The 20,755-nt window shown below is 40.1% G+C and overlaps 1 protein-coding gene across 3 annotated transcripts in view; it reads left to right on the forward strand.

Moving 5' to 3' along the window:
* fbrsl1 (fibrosin-like 1) overlaps positions 1-20,755 on the forward strand; it is a 511,912-nt gene that overhangs the window by 63,199 nt on the left and 427,958 nt on the right. For 2 of the 3 annotated variants that reach the window (XM_036599230.1, XM_036599232.1), the window contains exon 2: positions 12,490-12,705. In XM_036599230.1, the coding sequence (XP_036455123.1) occupies positions 12,490-12,705 (216 nt within the window). The remainder of the gene's footprint in view (positions 1-12,489; positions 12,706-20,755) is intronic. The other variant, XM_036599231.1, reaches the window with a different exon arrangement.

Genomic DNA, 20,755 nt, shown 5'->3' on the forward strand with positions numbered 1-20,755 from the left:
TGCACAAACATGTTCTTCATCTGCAGGAGCTGAATGGATGACTTCTCATTAGAACACAAACACAGACCAGCTTGTTAACCCTTTAGACCCCAAACACCCTCTTTTTCACAGTTCCAGGCCTGTTTATCAACGTTGAAACAAAACATTTGCCCATAAAACCAGGAAAAAAGAAAATTACAATTTAAAATCAACCTGGAATCAAAACGGACCTTGTTTACCTTGTTAGGTGTTGGTCATATTAATGACAATCTATTGTGTCGTATCATTCAAAAGACAAAATTCTTGTTTCACCATAGTCTTTGATCAAATTTTTTGTAAATGTGTGCTTTTTTTTGTCTGAACTTATCAAGCCTCAGAAAAACTAAATATTCAAAATCAACAATCAAATCGTGCTTTATTGATCACACACAGACATACACAGATTCAGAGAGGTTTGGTGTGAAATGGTTCAGACGTCTTTACAGTGGTGGTGATAGGAACCAGGGGTCGCCATGACTACAACACTAATAGACATTTTATTTACTATCCAGAACCACCAGTGAACCTACACGAGTCTTCTGAGTTTATATGGAATGTTGATGATGGAAAATAGTGGAAAATCTGAAATAATAAGTTTTCTTTGGGGACTATTTTGCCTCACAGCGCCCTGCATGTATCCCTCCACCATGAATGGAGTTTAAGTTCTCAAAACCATCATAAAACAGTGTCTCAGTCATCAGGCAGTGAATTCATAACCATTTACTGTAGGAACTTTCTGTGAGGGAGCTTTTAGAGGTGGACGTCTGGTTCCTATCACCACCACTGTGAACAGTTCTGACTCGGTAAGTTTATCTAGAACGGAGCGTTTCACACCAAACCACTCTGAACGATAAAGTGACCCTGTAGTGGAAGCACAAGATGAGTGTTTCTAATAAAGTGGCCAGTGAGTGGAAGCACAAGATGGGTGTTTCTAATAAAGTGGCCAGTGAGTGGAAGCACAAGATGGGTGTTTCTAATAAAGTGGCCAGTGTGTGGAAGCACAAGATAGGTGTTTCTAATAAAGTGGCCAGTTAGTGGAAGCACAAGATGGGTGTTTCTAATAAAGTGACCCTGTAGTGGAAGCACAAGATGAGTGTTTCTAATAAAGTGGCCAGTGAGTGGAAGCACAAGATGGGTGTTTCTAATAAAGTGGCCAGTGAGTGGAAGCACAAGATGGGTGTTTCTAATAAAGTGGCCAGTGTGTGGAAGCACAAGATAGGTGTTTCTAATAAAGTGGCCAGTTAGTGGAAGCACAAGATGGGTGTTTCTAATAAAGTGGCCAGTGAGTGGAAGCACAAGGTGGGTGTTTCTAATAAAGTGGCCAGTGTGTGGAAGCACAAGCCGGTTGTTTCTAATAAAGTGGCCAGTTAGTGGAAGTCTTATTTGTCCCTGCGTCTGAGTTTTAACTGCTGTATTTATGGTATAATATTATGTAACCACTGAATAATCAGCCAAGGCTGTAACCTCTCGTCTGCAGCAGCACTTACCATATGAACTGTAAAAGCTGTCAGCCTCTGCAGGGTATTGATCGAGTGGCTCGACCGTTCACTCTGAGCAGATTTCTGAGTGTGCTTTCAATTTAACAGCTTACACTCCACTTCCTTTCTGCTGAGACAGGCTAATTAATCTCCGTCTCTCCCTGCGTCTCTAATTGGGATCAGCTACCTCTCTCTGTTTACACGTACAGTGTCGTTTCCTTTGTAGCTAAACAAATCACTCAGAAAATCACTCCACTGATACAACTTAATGCAAATCATTTATAACACAGCCAGTCAAGAAACGCGTCATCCTGATCGCTGAACCCTTAAAGTGATGAAATCAGATTCACTCCTAAGTGAGGAATGAAAACCAGTGGAGTTAGCATGGTGCTAACTGCACGCCTAAATCATCACACACACCCCAAACTATATGTTGTTGTTAAAGGGAAATTCCACTGATTGGTATTTCTGTCGGTTGTTAGTTGGTTGCTAGTGTAACGGGTTGACTTCTGCGTTGTGTAGGGTTAGATGGTGAAGTGATAAGACCAGCTTAACATGAGGGAGCATTTATTTTCTCCACCTGCACAGAGTTTACAAAAGGCGAATAAACAGGCTTCAATAGCTTTTCTCTCTCTCGTGCTCTCAGCAGCGCCTGTTAAACACCGTGCACTCGTATTAAAACATAGCTGTTACACTACAAACTATACAAACCCTAAAATTGTGAATAAAAGTTACAGCTCTTCTTTACGAACAACCAAATGCAGGCACTGTCGGTTTAATCTTGTCATATTGAGCAAAAGAAATGAGAAATATCCTGTGAACAATTAGCATCCATACTCTAACTTCACGACTTGCATTCCACCTTAACAGAACTCGTGGCCAACAGCGAATAAAAACATACTAAAACCTCATAAAACAGTGTTTTAACTGCACAACAGCATAACCAGTGCGTGATATAACATTTTAATGATTGAATGAACTCATTTTATGTCGAAAACAGGAAAATACAAACTGTGTTTTAACTCAAAATGACGGAGCTGCTCCAGCACATACCTCCTCTCACAGGGGCGTTTTCCACAGAGGATGAAAGGCGGGGCTACGACCTACTTCGTACTCCACTCACGTAATGGCTGCTAAAACTCCGCCCATATTGAACTTGCTCCAGTAAATCAGACTTCTCTCTTATATATTCCTCAAGCTAAATAATTTGCGGTAGACAAAAACAATAAAATAATTAAAACTAAGAAATTTACAGAAAGAATTTTACATTTAATAGTCCCCCCTTTCTCTCCTCAATGAATGCTCCAACAGTTGCTGATTTCAAAATAAAATCCCTGAAGTGAATAATCTAGTGTAACAACATCACACTGCCACACTAGGGTAATCCTAGGTAGTTCCTGTGGTGTTTTAGATGGTTGCTAAGGTGTTGCGAGGTTGTTGCTGTAGTGATCCAGGTGCTAGAATGTGGTTAGGCAGATGCTGTGTTATCTCAGACGGTTGCTTATGTGCTTCTAGGGTCTTACTGGGTGGTTCATATGTTATTGCTACAATGTTGCTGTTTGTGTGCTGTGGGGATGTTGCTAGGAGGTTACTGTGGTATCTCATGGTTGCCAGGTGGTGGTGGCTATGGTGTTCCAGGTGGTTGCTAGAGTGTGCCTAGGTGGTTGCTATTGTATTGGAGGCTATTTCTAGGGTATTGCTGGGTTGTTACTGTAGTTGCTATGATGTCCAAGGTGGTTGCTAATGTACTTGTGTCATGATGACGTAAGAGGGGTGTACAAACTGTTTACACCACCATGTTTTGAGCATTTCACCATTCATTTCTATGGGAAAAAAATCTGGTTGCTATGTGGAAACCGTACATCCAATCAGAAAGCTGTACACAAGCCCATATATAACAATCATACTATACTTTCATGTGTCTGAGTGGGTTTCCTTTCACACCAAAGACATGTAGTCAGGCTAGGGCTAGACGATATGGCCAAAAAGGTCACCACAATAAATTTCATATCAGTCGATATTGATAATTATCACAATGAATGTCAAATCATTATTTCTTTCAAGTTTAAAGGCTGAGTGGGCTTAAAATTATCATTTTAAACTTCCCTTGACAAACAGCAGAACATTTCACAAATCTGTCGTGGGATTGTGGGAGAAAATTGGCTGTTTTTACCAGCACAAACACCAAACAGTGTCAGCCCTGTGACAGACTGGTGACCCGTCCAGGGTGTTTCCTGCCTTCTGCCGAGTGAGTGCTGGGATAGGATATGCAGCATAGAAGATGAATGAATATATTTTATCATATTGTGTTTTTTCTCTTTGCAGTTATATAATAAGATATCAAGCAGCATAAAAATGACGTGCGTTTTGTGCTGGAATGGCCCTTTAACGCTGGATAAATCACGTCAGCGCAGGGATTTAAGCTGCATTGACTCTGCGTCTGTGGGAATGGATGGTGCTGTCAGCTCCAACACGCACCTTTAATTAACTCACACTGAGAGCTCTATTTACACTGACTTATGCTAAAGAGTCTCTGAGAGCAGAGGTGGACGAGAACAGAGCGCTGCCTCGCTAAGTGAGCAGCGTTAAACTGTTATAGACGCCTACTTCACTCACTCCACGGCAAACGGCTGTGAGTTTTAACTCTGAAGCACATCGTCTTTATTTGAGAAGTGAAGGCCTGACGTGACGGACAGCGGTGGCATTTTTCTCACTCATTTTCTACCTATTGTGCCAGTTTCAGGTGCTAATCAGACGCGTGTTCTGTATGAAACTGGCATGTGAATGTAAATGCCCTATTTATGTCCCGTGTGCCATCAAAACACTGCAAAATGTGGCAGGAATATGCAAATAGTGAGCAGAGATATTACACATCCCTCTGATTACATATTCCAGTTGATGTACTAAAGTTTGAGCTGATAGGCTTTTAAACCTAGGCGTAAATGTGTGTTAGAGTCTCTTTAGAGACTTCCTGCACTCTAAAATGTAATGTTTTGTAAAAGGGCGACTCCTGTTTGGATGGATTATTATGTATAAATAGTCTGATATTTGTATCAAATATGTAACTATAGTGCAAAGTTCACACTTTTTCATATATTTCATATGAAAATACTTTCAGTACGTCCAAAAAAGCAGTTTGTAGGGCACTATGCATCCGCTTACACACTTAAAAAAGATGGTTCTCCAAGAGATTTTTAGTAAAGAAAATGGGTCAGTATAGAGCCATGAATAGGGCTGGGCAATAAAGCGATAACGATAATTATCGCAATATAACTTTCTTTGATAGAACTATGAGAAATGTTAGATAAATGTTCAATATAATAAAGCATTCTCACACTTTCACGTTCAGCCGTGGTGTTTTCTGCTGCAAGGATAATGAGTGCGCAAAATATACTTTAGCAACGTCTGAAATGTGGAGTTATATATTCCCTGTCTGAGTGGAGCGATCGGCGATCTGTTCTCCTGTGACCGAGTCTGAGTGACCAGATCAGTGGCGTAACTGTACTGTCCTACAGCGAACTCACCTCTTTCTGTACATCCTAACAAGCTTTAGCAGAGTTAAATCACGTCTGCTCCTCTCAACTACAGCACTGTTACAGCGCTCAGTCATATTTTAGTATTAGTGCATTCACAAACAACGAAAGTGAACGAAAGAAGTGGTTCATGTTCGTTACAGCCCTGATTTAAACCACAGTAAACTGAGGATGCTGTATGTGAGGCAGTGGAGAGTGGGAGAATGCTAGCTTCCCAGGCTAGCTGTTTTTAGCAGCTGGCTAACTTGAAGCAGCTCTGTCACTCACACAGCACGGAGGATTGATGTTACTGTTGATCAAACAAGACAAAAAAGCACTGATTTCATTTAAAATGTATACAAAGTCATTCAAGAGAACTGTTCACAGTGGTGGTGATAGGAACCAGACGTCCACCTCTAAAAGCTCCCTCACAGAAAGTTCCTACATGAAATGGTTATGAATTCACTGCCTGATGACTGAGACACTGTTTTATGACAGTTTAGAGAACTTAAACTCCATTCATGGTGGAGGGATACATGCAGGGCGCTGTGAGGGAAAATAGTCCCCAAAGAAAACTTATTATTTCAGATTTTCCACTATTTTCCATCATCAACATTCATATAAACTCAGAAGACTCGTGTAGGTTCTCTGGTGGTTCTGGAGCCGGATTCACGAAAAGTTTCTTAAGAAAAAACTTGCGAAGGTTCTTAAAACAAACACTAAGAAGTTCCTAAGAATGTTCTTAAATGCAATTCTCGAAAATGAAAGTTCTCAGATGTTCTCTTAAAATAATCTGAATTGTTTTCTTGAGATTTTCTTAAAAAAATCTTCGTTGTTTTCTTATGTCAGCTACGTTGCGTTTTACCCTGTACCATAAACAACACGAGACACATTTTGAATTTGTTTTAACTGTTATTTCTGTTTTTTAGTTTAATCTGTTCAAAAGACAGGAAAGTGGAGGAAAAACAGTGTTTAAACAGTTTCAGTAAACAAGCACTGGAGGTGATGGAGGAAGAAACAGCCATTAGGAAAATAAATACCCCTTGGAAAATAACTGTGGGGTGACAGCTGAAAGCGAGACGATGACGGGGAGCAGATGAATTGATAAATTTAGATAAGTGCATTGTGAACTCTTACAACCTAAGACATGTGGGAGTCTGTTGTAAGATTGAGAAAACATTTAAGAACATAATATTTTCAAGAATACCACTTGTTTTTAGACTTATTCTTAAGAAAAAAAGGTTAAAAAAAAGAAAAGATCATTTTTAAGAAGTTATTCTTGTATTTTGTAACTTTTATCTTAAGAATGAAGTTAAGAAAAAACATATATTTAAAACGATTTCCTTTCTTAAGCCACTTTCTTGAATCCGGCCCCAGGATATTAGATAAAATATCTATATTAGTGTTGTAGTCATGGCGACCCCTGGTTCCTATCACCACCACTGTAAAGACATCTGAACCATTTCACACCAAACCACTCTGATTACATCTCACACACTCAATTAGGCAGAAATTTTGAAAAATTGGTGGATTTTCCCTTAAGTAAGACCTGTTATTGTCTTGTAATGACTCGTGTGAGTGTCAGAACGCAGCTGGAAGCTGTCAGTCATCTGATTTCTCTCTCTGTGTGAGGCCCGTTTCATCCCCCTCGCTGACAGTGCAGATGTGCCGCTGCTGTTCACGTTTTTTCCTCCGTCCTATTAACATAAGCTCGCTGATTCCAGCTCAGCTCTGCAGTCTGTTAAATAATTCACCTCAAAAGGAGCGAGAAGTGCTGTAGAAATGTGCTCTGCAGTGCCGTCTCTGCTGTCTGTGCTCTGCGAGGCTCATAGAGATTAAAGGGAGTTCAGTAAAAAATAAAATAAAATAAAATTCGGCACTGGAGCTGCTGTAGCTAACCAGTAACGGATCCTTATTAGGAATTAGCACTGTGCTAACCGCATGTCTAAATCATCCCACACCTGCTTCAAGCTGTGGCTGGCTGTTACAGGGGAATTCCACCAACTTTTTAAAATTCCTGCATAATTCACTGTCCCTCTCACTGTCCCCAGTGTTGAGTCTGAGCTTTATGGCTGCGGTCTGGACTAAGGTCCAATTCCATTTCACCCCTCGCCCCTACCACTTAGCCCTACCTCTCCGTTTTGGAGGGTCCTTGTTGAGATAGATGGGTGGGGCGAAGTGTTTGGGCAACATGACCCTCCAAACGGAGGTTTTTCAGAGACTCCAAACAGAGTGATATCAGAAATCAACACACACTGCAAAAAACTGGTATCTTGTCAAGTGAAATGATCTTAAATGTAGTCGATATTTCTACAACCCCATTCCCAAAAAAGTTGGGATGCTGTGCGAAATGTAAATGAAAACAAAATGCAATGATGTGCAAATCATTTAAACATTACATTTAATTGAAAATAGTACAAAGAGACTGAGAAATGTTATTGTTTTTTGAAAAATATTTGCATATTTTGAATTTCATGCCAACAACACGTTCCGAAAAAGTTGGGATGGTGGAACAAAAGGCTGGTAAAGTTGTGTAATGCTAAAAAAACCTTGGTGGTTGATTGACAACAGGTCAGTAACATGATTGGGTATAAAGAGCATCTCAGAGAGGCGGAGTCTTTCAGAAGTAGAGATGAGGAGGGGTTCACCACTCTGTGAAAGACTGCACCATCAAATAGTGCAACAATTCAAGAAGAACGTTTCTCGTATTCATGAGGTTTTCACACGATGTAAAGGCTGTTCAAATTCTAAAAAAATCATTAAAAATTGAGACACTTGTTTTTCTTTGGACTGGGACAATACATTAATGCCAAGTGAGAACAGTCAAAAATATTGCACCTTTCTCCCTTTATGTTTGCATATCTCTCTCTCTCTCTCTCTCTCTCTCTCCCTCTCATTCAAACTGTAATGCTCTCCACATGACCAAAGCTTTGCCAACTGTCCACACCAAAAGCTTTCCAGATGGTGTCAGATATTTGCTTTCCGTTTTTTGCTGCGTTGTGTTTCCTTCGGTATATCCCAGGTCGACAGACAAGCCAGCCAAGAATGTGGATTTATTTACATCTGTTTCACCGAGCAGTGGAGCAGATAACTCTGAAAAATGGACAGATTTTCTCTCAGATGTCCGGAAAGGTTCAGGCTCTGCGGAAGCCAGCTGACCTCTCCAGGCTTCGCCTACAAATATATCACAATACATACATTTGAAGCAAATTTGTACCAGCAGTTTTTCTTAGTTTGGACTGTCAGCCTGTTTGCTGGACAGCCATTTCTTACCGTAATGTCTTGATAGATCTTTAATAACATAATGTATTTTTTTTCTTAATTAGAATAAAATATCTCACTGACTGACACTGAAAAGAGCTGGAATCAGTTGTCAGTGCACTGCATTTTAATTTTAAACAGCTGTGACGTTCCCATCTTTACAGCGTACAAACTCAGCAAAACTCATTTTCCCCTCGTTTGAACTTCTTGATGCAGTAAAATGAAACACTCCATCTGAAGATGTGTTTGTCGTGCGAGAGGGCCGTTCAGCTGTGGGTTGTTTTTGGTAGTTTGTTTAATTATAGCATGCAAAAAATCAACATATTGGCTGTAATTGGATGGTGCTGTATTGGCTAACAATGCTGCGCAGCACTTATTGGCAGTTCCTGTGAAGATGCTGAGCAGTAAAACAGACTTTTTAACACCTGAGATTTACGTTCGCTGCAGTGAGACGACGGCAAAGGCAGGAAATGCGATCCGTACAGTAAAGCAGCCGTTCCTGGGGCTTCGACTATGGGACTTCTTTTAGTCATCAGCAGGTCAGTTAGGCTTCCTGTGAGGTGCACAATGAATCAATAGGCTAATTTTCTCTCCATGTATCAGTGACACGCACCGTTTAAAATCTGCACGGTTGTATAATGAAGTGGTCGGCTATTCTGGTCAAAATCTGTTCTTGCTCGTGTTGCTAAATCAGCATTCTGGTTGCATTTTTTAAACAATGAAGTAGCATTTTACTGGCACTGTAGAAACCTGAAGTCTGAAAGAGATGGATAAAGATCTCAGTGAGCTTTAGTTGGAGCTTGAGCTTGAATTTGAGCTTAAGTTTAAGCTTGTTTGAATTTGAGCTTAAGTTTAAGCTTGTTTGAATTTGAGCTTAAGTTTAAGCTTGAGTTTGAATTTGAGCTTGAATTTAAGCTTGAGTTTGAATTTGAGCTTAAGTTTAAGCTTGAGTTTGAATTTGAGCTTGAATTTAAGCTTGAGTTTGAATTTGAGCTTGAATTTAAGCTTGAGTTTGAATTTGAGCTTAAGTTTAAGCTTGAGTTTGAATTTGAGCTTGAATTTAAGCTTGAGTTTGAATTTGAGCTTGAATTTAAGCTTGAGTTTGAATTTGAGCTTGAATTTAAGCTTGAGTTTGAATTTGAGCTTAAGTTTAAGCTTGAGTTTGAATTTGAGCTTGAATTTAAGCTTGAGTTTGAATTTGAGCTTGAATTTAAGCTTGAGTTTGAATTTGAGCTTGAATTTAAGCTTGAGTTTGAATTTGAGCTTGAATTTAAGCTTGAGTCTGAGCTCGAAGTTCAATTTAAGTTTGAAATGAATTGAATTGAAGTTGAATTTGAATTTAGTTTTGATCTTGAGCTTTAGTTTGAGCTTGAGCTCTGTAAAATATACACTTTATTCACTGTCAGCTCTGTAATGTTTACACTTTATTCACTGTCAGCTCTGTAACGTTTACACTTTAGTCACTGTCAGCTCTGTAACATTTACACTTTATTCACTGTCAGCTCTGTAACGTTTACACTTTAGTCACTGTCAGCTCTGTAATATTTACACTTTATTCACTGTCAGCTCTGTAACGTTTACACTTTAGTCACTGTCAGCTCTGTAACATTTACACTTTATTCACTGTCAGCTCTGTAACGTTTACACTTTAGTAACTGTCAGCTCTGTAATATTTACACTTTATTCACTGTCAGCTCTGTAACGTTTACACTTTAGTCACTGTCAGCTCTGTAACATTTACACTTTATTCACTGTCAGCTCTGTAACGTTTACACTTTAGTCACTGTCAGCTCTGTAATATTTACACTTTATTCACTGTCAGCTCTGTAACGTTTACACTTTAGTCACTGTCAGCTCTGTAACGTTTACACTATTCACTGTCAACTCTGTAACGTTTACACTTTAGTCACTGTCAGCTCTGTAACGTTTACACTTTAGTCACTGTCAGCTCTGTAACATTTACACTTTATTCACTGTCAGCTCTGTAACGTTTACACTTTAGTCACTGTCAGCTCTGTAATATTTACACTTTATTCACTGTCAGCTCTGTAACGTTTACACTTTAGTCACTGTCAGCTCTGTAACATTTACACTTTATTCACTATCAGCTCTGTAACGTTTACACTTTATTCACTATCAGCTCTGTAATATTTACACTTTATTCACTATCAGCTCTGTAATGTTTACACTTTATTCACCATCAGCTCTGTAACATTTACACTTTATTCACTATCAGCTCTGTAATATTTACACTTTATTCACTATCAGCTCTGTAACATTTACACTTTATTCACTTTAGTTTGAGCTTGAATGTCAGCTTGAGTCTGAGTTTAAGTTTGAGGTTGAGCTTTAATGTAGCTGGTACAGACGTGTTTGGGTATTAGAGAGTAACTCAGAGGTACAGGAATGAGCAGTGAGATTAATGAGTAAAGTGATCTCATCATATTTAGAAAAAAAGAAGTTAGTAATTTGTAATTAATTACCTTTTTTGAGTATCTACCCTGGCACTGCTAGCTGGGCCCCTCAACCTTTTACCAGCCCCACCACACTGATATTCTGGCTGTACTGCTGGTTCGCTGGCATGATTTGAGAGTGGGAGTCCTGCTGGCATCAGCCGAGGTCTTTATTCTGCCTTTGCATCGTTTAGTCTTTGTTCTACTTTCCTCTGATCAGAAGAGCCGTAATGGACAGCATGAGGAGAAGCTTCAGCCTTCAGTCCTCCTGAGAGATGAGTGATTAATGTGCTGCCTCTGAGTGTCTGAGTGAGTGAGTGAGTGTGAGGCAGAGAGAGAGAGAGAGAGAGAGATTTAGATGTCAAAATGAAGCATGAGTTCTTCTTTCTAAGCTTCTAAAGCCAATGAGACTTTGACATATTGTGATTGCAGTACATCAAAACAACATCAGTGCATCAGCAAAGCTCGTGGGTAAAGATCACGCTGCATTATTTTAATTGAAATAATAGACTTCTGTCAGATTAGCTGAACATGTTGATTCATCAAAACACCCACAGAAAGGCGTCTGGAGCTCTGATTGGTCAGGATGATCACAGAACACTGTAGAAAGCCCTGTGACCGAACCACTGCTTTTCAAAACTCCCCCATAATCCAGTGTGTGAGATGTAATCAGAGAGATTCAGAGTGGTTTGGTGTGAAATGGTTCAGATGTCTTTACAGTGGTGGTGATAGGAACCAGGGGTCGCCATGACTACAACACAGATATAGACATTTTATTTACTATCCAGAACCACCAGAGAACCTACATTGTAGGAATATAGGAATTTAGTGTAGCTTTACATTTGAAAATAGATGGAAGATTTAGGACTGAAACTGAGAATTTAGATACCAAATTTAGACTTCAGTGCATTTTTAAATTTGACAATGGATTGAAGATTTGGGACTGAGATTCAGAGTTTAGATACTAAATTCTGAATTTATTAGATCTTTACATTTGAATATAGATTGACAATTTGGGACCAAAACTGAGAATTTAGATACCAAATTCTGAATTCAATACATCTTTGCATTTGAAAGTAGATTGAAGATTTGGGACCAAAATTCTGAATTTAGATACCAAATGTAGACTTTATTGCATCGTTTCATTTGAAAATAGGTTGAATATTTGGGACAGAGATTCAGATTCAATTTAGATAGCAAATTCTGAATTTATTGGATCTTTACATTTCAATATGTATTGAAGATTTAGGGCCAAAATTGAAAATTTAGATACTAAATTTAGACTTTAATGCATCTCTGCATTTGTAAACAGATTGAAGATTTGGGACTGAAAGTCAGAATTTATATACCAAATTTAGATTTTATTGCATCTTTGCATTTGAAAATAGATTGGAAATTGAATTGAATATAGATTGAAAATTTGGGGCCAAAACTGAGGATTTAGATACCAAAATTCTGAATTCTGTGAATCTTTACGTTTCAATATAGATTGAAAATTTGGATTGAAGCAAATTTTAGACCTGTATCATTATCGTCTGTATCATTCGGGTCGGGCAGCTCATCTTTAGTGTTTATCTTTAAAGGGGAGACACTGTGCTGGATGGGCTGCTGTACAAACGTTCGGCCACACAGTGTATATAAACTCAGGCCTAATGCGTTCTTCTCTCAGTGTATCTATTGTAAATGCTGCGTCTGACCGGCCGTGATGCCGTTCACCGTCTCTCCTTCACCCACTGAATAACTGACCTTCCTCTCCTCTTCTCTCAGCAGAGAAATGGACTGAAGCTGCCCGGCCGGAAGGACCGATGGGAGACGGCTGTTGTTAAAAGACAGAAGGAGGAGAAGGAGGAGGAGGAAGAGGAGGAGGTGACCCCTGAGCTGGACGACAGTGTATTCACTGACCTGCCGTCCAGCATGGAGCGGACGCAGGAGCGAGTGAAGGAGCGGCTGCTGAAGAAAACCTACTCGAAGAAGAACAAGCGGGTGAGTGTCTGTGATGCTGAAGTGGACACAGGTGACCTGGGCAGCTGCCCGGCGCGCTCGTTAGGAGTGTTTATTCACTGTCGCTGCAGCTGGTTTGTTTACTACTCGCTGCCCCGCCCCCGGATAGACTCCGGTGGTGTAGTCACTTACCTCACCAAGCTGTCCATACTCACTTGTATAAGTAAGCCAAGCTTTATACTTATATGTATATAGCATATTTCATACACAAGGCAACTCAGGATGCATAAAAGCACAACAGCATAAAAATAATAATAAAAGACACAAATTATTAAAGAAATATAGATGTTGAACTTAAGATAGGCTGAAGTTTGAGAATGAGATTGAATTTTGGCTTTAATTTGAGTTTGAATTTGATCTTTAATTTGATCTTGAGCTTAAGTTTGAGTTTGTGCTTGAGTTTGAACTTGACCTTTGGTTCAAGCTTAATGCTGAGCATTAGTTTGATCTTGAGCTTGAGTTTGAACTTGAGCTTGATCTTGACCTTTGGTTCAAGCTTAATGCTGAGCATTAGTTTGATCTTGAGCTTGAGTTTGAACTTGAGCTTGATCTTGAGCTTAAGTTTGAGCTTGTGCTTGAGTTTGAACTTGAGTTTGATCTCAAGCTTAAGTTTGAGCCTGAGTCTAAACTTGAGTTTGATCTTGAGCTTTGGTTCAAGCTTAATCCTGAGCATTAGTTTGAGTTTGATATTGAGTTTGTTTGATCTTGTGCTTGAGTTTGAACTTGATTTTGATCTTGAGCTTTAATTTGATCTTGAGCTTAAGTTTGACTTTGTGCTTGAGTTTGAACTGGAGTTTGAACTTGAGTTTGATATTGAGCTTTAGTTTTAGTTTAATCTTGAGCTTTAGTTTGAATTTGATATTGAGGTTTAGTTTGAGTTTGACCTCCAGCTTAAGTTTGAGCTTGAGTTTGAACTTGAGTTTGATCTTGAGCTTTGGTTCAAGCTTAATGCTGAGCTTTAGTTTAAGTTTGATGTTGAGCTTAAGTTTGATCTTGTGCTTGAGTTTGAACTTTAGTTTGATCTTGTGCTTGAGTTTGAGTTTGGTATTGAACTTTAGTTCGAGTTTGAGCTTGACCTTGAGTTTTAGTTTAAACTTGAGTTTGATCTTGAACTTAAGTTTGAGCTTGTGCTTGAGTTTGATCTTGAGCTTTGGTTCAAGCTTAATGCTCAGCATTAGTCTGAGTTTCATATTGATCTTTAGTTTGAATTTAGTTGGATCTTGAGCTTCAGTTCAAGCTTAATCCCGAGCCTTAATATTTTCTTGAGCCTTAATCTAATTGTGCGTTTGAGTTTGAGCTTCAGTTTTATTGCAAAATAAAACTTTCAAATTTTCTCATATCCTTTTTAAAATGTGACGCTAGTGACTCACTGGTGCATTTATTGTGATGCACATCCTGCATATCGTAAAAATGTCTTTAAGTATCATGATATTAAATTGTCTCCATATCGCTCACCTTTAACTTAAAGGGCTCCTATTCTATATTTTTCTTGTATTTTATTTCAATCCCTCTTTTTACATTTGTGTGTTTTTATGTCCCAAAACAGTTACAGTTCATTTCTGCATGATCATTTTCCAGCTTATCTTTGTCCCTGAAAATGACTTAGAATACTGTCCCCTTAAGACTGAGCTCTCTTTTGATTGGCTGTGCCAAAAATCAATCGAGGCTGAAACACTCCTTATAACTTCAGTGAGAGTGGGTGGAGCTAAACTTCTGCTTGCTGAATAGGTAGATGAATAAATGTTATTTTTCATGACATCCCAAAACAAAGAATTCCATATAGGGTACACCCGCTACGGTTAAATACACTCACATGAACCGCGGTATTTCGATATGACTCTTATTTTACTATAATTTCCAAAACTTGCTTATTGCGCTGCAGACTGCACACATGCTGTGCATTCAGATCCACAGAGCATCTCTGGAGCTGATTAGAATTTCCCTGGATATGCAAATACGAGCTGTAGAAGAGAGCGGGAAGTAAAAACAAATATTCTCTCAGCTCCATCATGACAATGGTGAGTGCCAGCGACCAGTGGTGGACAGTAACGAAGTAAATGTGACTCGGTACTGTACTTCAGTAGTTCTTTCGTGTATTTGTACTTTACCGAAGTTTTGGGCGACTTTTTACTTTCACTCCACTACATTTCAGAGTCAAATATCTGACTTTTTACTCCACTACATTATGAGAAATCTGTCGTTCCTTTTGGTTTATGTGTGTATAAAAACATAACGTCAAAATGAAAGAAGCGCGAAGCAAAAACACCAATCAGAGCACAGCGGTCACTTTGTGTTGAGCTTGTTTTGACCTGTTGGTCATACCGACCCAGTGCAGCACACGGTTCAACGTCAGTGCAGCAGCATAAAATTTTGGGAGAGTCTATTCAACATAAATGATGAACTAACCCAACTTTGTGTAAACAGACCACAATATAGAAATATGTACACATATGCAGTTGTGACTGACGTGTCTTTTTTCTGAATTTATACAAACACATTTCATTTTATAGTAAATTAGTTTAGGCTAGTTTATGTTTATGAACAGAGACCTACAGATGCAGTTTAGTAAAGGAAACTCATTTGTGAACCTGAGTTTAAAGTTTTTATCAAACTTAAACTTGTAAATGAATCTTAAACTGAAACTTTGCTTGTTTGTAAAAAGTGATTTCAGAGCCACTCAGTTCTGCCTGATGGAAACTGTTTGCCTTCAGTGTTTTGTGCTGATGATAATTTTAATAGACATCAGCGTCACTAATTAATGACTCTATTAAAAGACTGGTTTACCAAGAGAAACACTGGAGTATTTTCACCTAAAATGAGTTAATGAAGCGAGTCTTGTTATAAAAATGATAATAGGACATTAAAGCCATAATTAATCTTTTAGTACTTTTACTTTTGATACTTAAGTACATTTGAAGGCAAATACTTTTGTGCTTTTACTCAAGTGGAGGTCTAAAGGGAGGAACTTCTACTTTTACTGGAGTAATATTTTACCTTGGGTGTCTCTACTTTAACTCAAGTACATGTTTGTGTACTTCGTCCACCACTGCCAGCGACACAGAGAGAAGTTAAGTCCACCTCACACTGGACAAGCCGCCTCATGTCGTGCAGCGTCCAAAAATTAAAAAGCTTGTTTTCACAAACACACCAGCGCAGGAACTCCGAGTCGACGTGCCACAGTGCTCGCAACTCCGACAGCCAGGCTTTTAGGTAAACAGACAGATGCTAATGCTAAGTTACCTCAGCTAACATTAGCTAACGTGTAAACAGACAGTCTGCGTAGAGGCAGTAAGCAGATGCTGAGCGTGACGAGTGATGCTGAACACCTTATTTCATTCAGTTTATACCTGTAGAGTGTAAAAATGAACTTGAACCTGGCGGTTTAGCGGTTCTCTTTGCTGCCGTTCTATAGGATCGCTCTGCTACGTGACGCTGCGCTCTGCTGTGCGGCATGTCCGCTGTGCGGTGGTCTTTAGTGCCACCTCCCGCACACATTTCAGCTGCAAAGTAATTCCCGAACTCTATGAAACATCATGACGAGAAATCGAACATGAATTGACAGATAATGGTTCTATTTAGCTGTCCTCAGTTATTGAAAATAGAGAAGGCAAAGCACCTACAGTCTGTCGCAGCTAAAGTGGTTTTACTTTTATGTTTTTCTCCTCTTGATTTTATACAGTAGAGACAGAAACCAGGCCTGATCAGTCATTGAAACTTTATGATTGGAAAGTTTTACAACCCTATTTCCAAAAAAAGGGACGCTGTGCAAAATGTAAATAAAAACAAAATTCAATAATGTGCAAATCATGTAATCCCTATGTTTCATTGAAAATAGAACAAAGACAACAAATCAAATGTTAAAACTGAGAAATTTTATTGTTTTTTGAAAAATATATGCCCATTTTGAATTTGATGCCAACAACACGGCATTAAAAAGTTGGGACGGGGGCCTGTTTACCACTGTGTTTCATCACCTCTTCTTTAACAACACTCTGTAAGCGTTTGTGAACTGAGGAGACACTGCTGTAGTTTAGAAAGTGAAATGTTTTTCTGTTCTTGTTTGATACAGGATTTCAGCTGCTCATCAGTTCAGGGGCTCATTTATCATATCAGTTTAGCACCTGGACTCTTTTAATATGGAGCAATGCTGCTGTAATACGTGCAGAATGTGGTTTTACATCGTCTTACTGAAATAATCAAGGCCTTCCCTGAAAAAGACGTCGTCTGGATGGCAGCATATGTTGCCACAACATGTATATATCGTTCAGCATTAATGGTGCCTTCACAGATGAGCACGTCACCCATGCCATGTGCACTAATGCCCCCTATACCATCATGAATACTGGCTTTTGAACTGTGCACTGAAAACAAGCCTGAAAACAAGGATTTGCACATCATTGCATTTTGTTTTTATATTTACATTTTTCACAGCGTCCCAACTTTTTGGAAGTGGGGTTATACTTTTTTAAATATAAATATGCCAAACCTGTTACTGTGGCCCATAAACTGTGGGCCCACTGTACTGTTTCATCCCTTGTTTACACACCACATTAATCCTCTTTTAGGTCATATAAGTGAGTACAAATTAGGTTTTCTGTGCTGTTTAAGCCAAACGTGAGGACTGTCTAATAACGTCCCTGACGTCTCCTGATGGACAGGCTCGAGTTATCTGGCTAACGGAGAAATCCTGCTTTGTGGAATAAGCCCAGACCTCCTGCAGCAGCTTTAGCAGAGCCTATAAACAGAGCGTATAATAGCCGGCGTGGGCGTCCGTCAGCTTCTCACAGACGAGCTGGCAGCGTCGATATCCTCCCCGATAGAGAGAAAGAAAAGAAAAAGAGCGATTTCCACACGGCTGTAATTGCAGAGCGGAAGAAACGGCACAAAGCAGCCATCTGGATCAGCGAGAGTGTGTATGCGAGAGTGTGTATGCGAGTGTGTGTGTGTGTGTAGATTTCCTTACTAACACTGCGCTCAGGGACCCACACGCACTCCTGAAAGCTCTCAGAGCCCTAATGAGCTCTCAGCATGCTGCCTGATTTACTCATGTAAGAGAAACTGTTTGATTTAGATGGGACGTTAAAACTGCAGCCCGGCCGATACATCGTTACGCTGATAAACTCGCTGATATTAAAGGAATAGTTTACACAGTTTTCTCTAGAGATAAGTGATCAATCATTTTTGTAGGAAATCACAATATAAAGAGTGCAGTTTTCAAATAGCAATTTTAATTAATCAAACTCACAAAAAAACCTCATCATTTTTTTACACTTTGGCATAATTTTGAAAGTTCCAGTTTCTCCTGGCACTGTGTTAAAATTTTATGCTGAACGGACCAAAAGAAATGACTATGATCATTTAATTACTTCTGCTGCTTTTTCTTATACTCATAAGAACTTTTCTTATATTTATATTATTAGTATACATTTTTATACTAATTGTTGAACCTCATTCTCTGCTGTTATTGTTTACTTGGAAAAAAATCTGGTTACATTAACTTCCATTGTAAGTTAAGAATGTTTTTTCCTTCTCTTGTAAAGTTACCATTTTGGACATGACGAGTTTTTAGGGCTGGACTCGAATATTGACTGTTTTGATAGTTGTTCGTTGGGTTCATTAGTTTTTAATTTTGGGATTTGGATTTTTTGTTGTAGACAGCTAAAAACACAGCCTCTCCAGTGCTAACCGCTAAAAACACAGCCTCTCCAGTGCTAACCGCTAAAAACACAGCCTCTCCAGTGCTAACCGCTAAAAAAAACACAGCCTCTCCAGCTCTAACGGCTAAAAACACAGCCTCTCGGGCTCTAACGGCTAAAAACACAGCCTCTCCGGCTCGAACGGCTAAAAACACAGCCTCTCCGGCTCTGACGGCTAAAAACACAGCCTCTCCGGCTCTGACGGCTAAAAACACAGCCTCTCGGGCTCTAACGGCTAAAAACACAGCCTCTCTGGCGCTAAATGCTAAAAACACAGCCTCTCAAGCTAAAACAGCTAAAAACACAGCCTCTCTGGCGCTAACTGCTAAAAACACAGCCTCTCCGGCTCTAACGGCTAAAAACACAGCCTCTCCGGCTCTGACGGCTAAAAACACAGCCTCTCCAGCTCGAACGGCTAAAAACACAGCCTCTCAAGCAAAAACGGCTAAAAACACAGCCTCTCAAGCAAAAACGGCTAAAAAAACACAGCCTCTCCGGCTCTAACGGCTAAAAACACAGCCTCTCAAGCTAAAACGGCTAAAAACACAGCCTGTCCGGCTCTAACAGCTAAAAACACAGCCTCTCAAGCTAAAACGGCTAAAAACACAGCCTCTCGGGCTCTAACGGCTAAAAAAAACACAGCCTCTCCAGCTCTAACGGCTAAAAACACAGCCTCTCCGGCTCTAACAGCTAAAAACACAGCCTCTCAAGCTAAAACGGCTAAAAACACAGCCTCTCGGGCTCTAACGGCTAAAAACACAGCCTCTCAAGCTAAAATGGCTAAAAACACAGCCTCTCAAGTTAAAACGGCTAAAAACACAGCCTCTCCGGCTCTAACGGCTAAAAACACAGCCTCTCAAGCTAAAACGGCTAAAAACACAGCCTCTCGGGCTCTAACGGCTAAAAACACAGCCTCTCAAGTTAAAACGGCTAAAAACACAGCCTCTCAAGCAAAAACGGCTAAAAACACAGCCTCTCAAGCAAGAACGGCTAAAAAAACACAGCCTCTCCGGCTCTAACGGCTAAAAACACAGCCTCTCAAGCTAAAACGGCTAAAAACACAGCCTGTCCGGCTCTAACAGCTAAAAACACAGCCTCTCAAGCTAAAACGGCTAAAAACACAGCCTCTCGGGCTCTAACGGCTAAAAAAAACACAGCCTCTCGGGCTCTAACGGCTAAAAACCCAGCCTCTCCGGCTCTAACGGCTAAAAACACAGCCTCTCTGGTTCTGACGGCTAAAAACACAGCCTCTCCAGCTCGAACGGCTAAAAACACAGCCTCTCAAGCAAAAACGGCTAAAAACACAGCCTCTCAAGCTAAAACGGCTAAAAAAACACAGCCTCTCCGGCTCGAACGGCTAAAAACACAGCCTCTCAAGCTAAACGGCTAAAAACACAGCCTGTCCGGCTCTAACAGCTAAAAACACAGCCTCTCAAGCTAAAACGGCTAAAAACACAGCCTCTCCAGCTCGAACGGCTAAAAACACAGCCTCTCAAGCTAAAACGGCTAAAAACACAGCCTCTCCAGCTCGAACGGCTAAAAACACAGCCTCTCAAGCTAAAATGGCTAAAAACACAGCCTCTCAAGTTAAAACGGCTAAAAACACAGCCTCTCGGGCTCTAACGGCTAAAAACACAGCCTCTCAAGTTAAAACGGCTAAAAACACAGCCTCTCCAGCTCTAACGGCTAAAAACACAGCCTCTCGGGCTAAAACAGCTAAAAACACAGCCTCTCCGGCTCTAACAGCTAAAAACACAGCCTCTCAAGCTAAAACGGCTAAAAACACAGCCTCTCGGGCTCTAACGGCTAAAAAAAACACAGCCTCTCCAGCTCTAACGGCTAAAAACACAGCCTCTACGGCTCTAACAGCTAAAAACACAGCCTCTCAAGTTAAAACGGCTAAAAACACAGCCTCTCGGGCTCTAACGGCTAAAAACACAGCCTCTCAAGCTAAAACGGCTAAAAACACAGCCTCTCAAGCTAAAACGGCTAAAAACACAGCCTCTCCAGCTCGAACGGCTAAAAACACAGCCTCTCAAGCTAAAATGGCTAAAAACACAGCCTCTCAAGTTAAAACGGCTAAAAACACAGCCTCTCGGGCTCTAACGGCTAAAAACACAGCCTCTCAAGTTAAAACGGCTAAAAACACAGCCTCTCCAGCTCTAACGGCTAAAAACACAGCCTCTCGGGCTAAAACAGCTAAAAACACAGCCTCTCCGGCTCTAACAGCTAAAAACACAGCCTCTCAAGCTAAAACGGCTAAAAACACAGCCTCTCGGGCTCTAACGGCTAAAAAAAACACAGCCTCTCCAGCTCTAACGGCTAAAAACACAGCC

This window comes from Colossoma macropomum, unplaced genomic scaffold (genome assembly GCF_904425465.1).
Source record: "Colossoma macropomum unplaced genomic scaffold, Colossoma_macropomum, whole genome shotgun sequence".
Taxonomy (NCBI): Eukaryota; Metazoa; Chordata; class Actinopteri; order Characiformes; family Serrasalmidae; genus Colossoma; species Colossoma macropomum.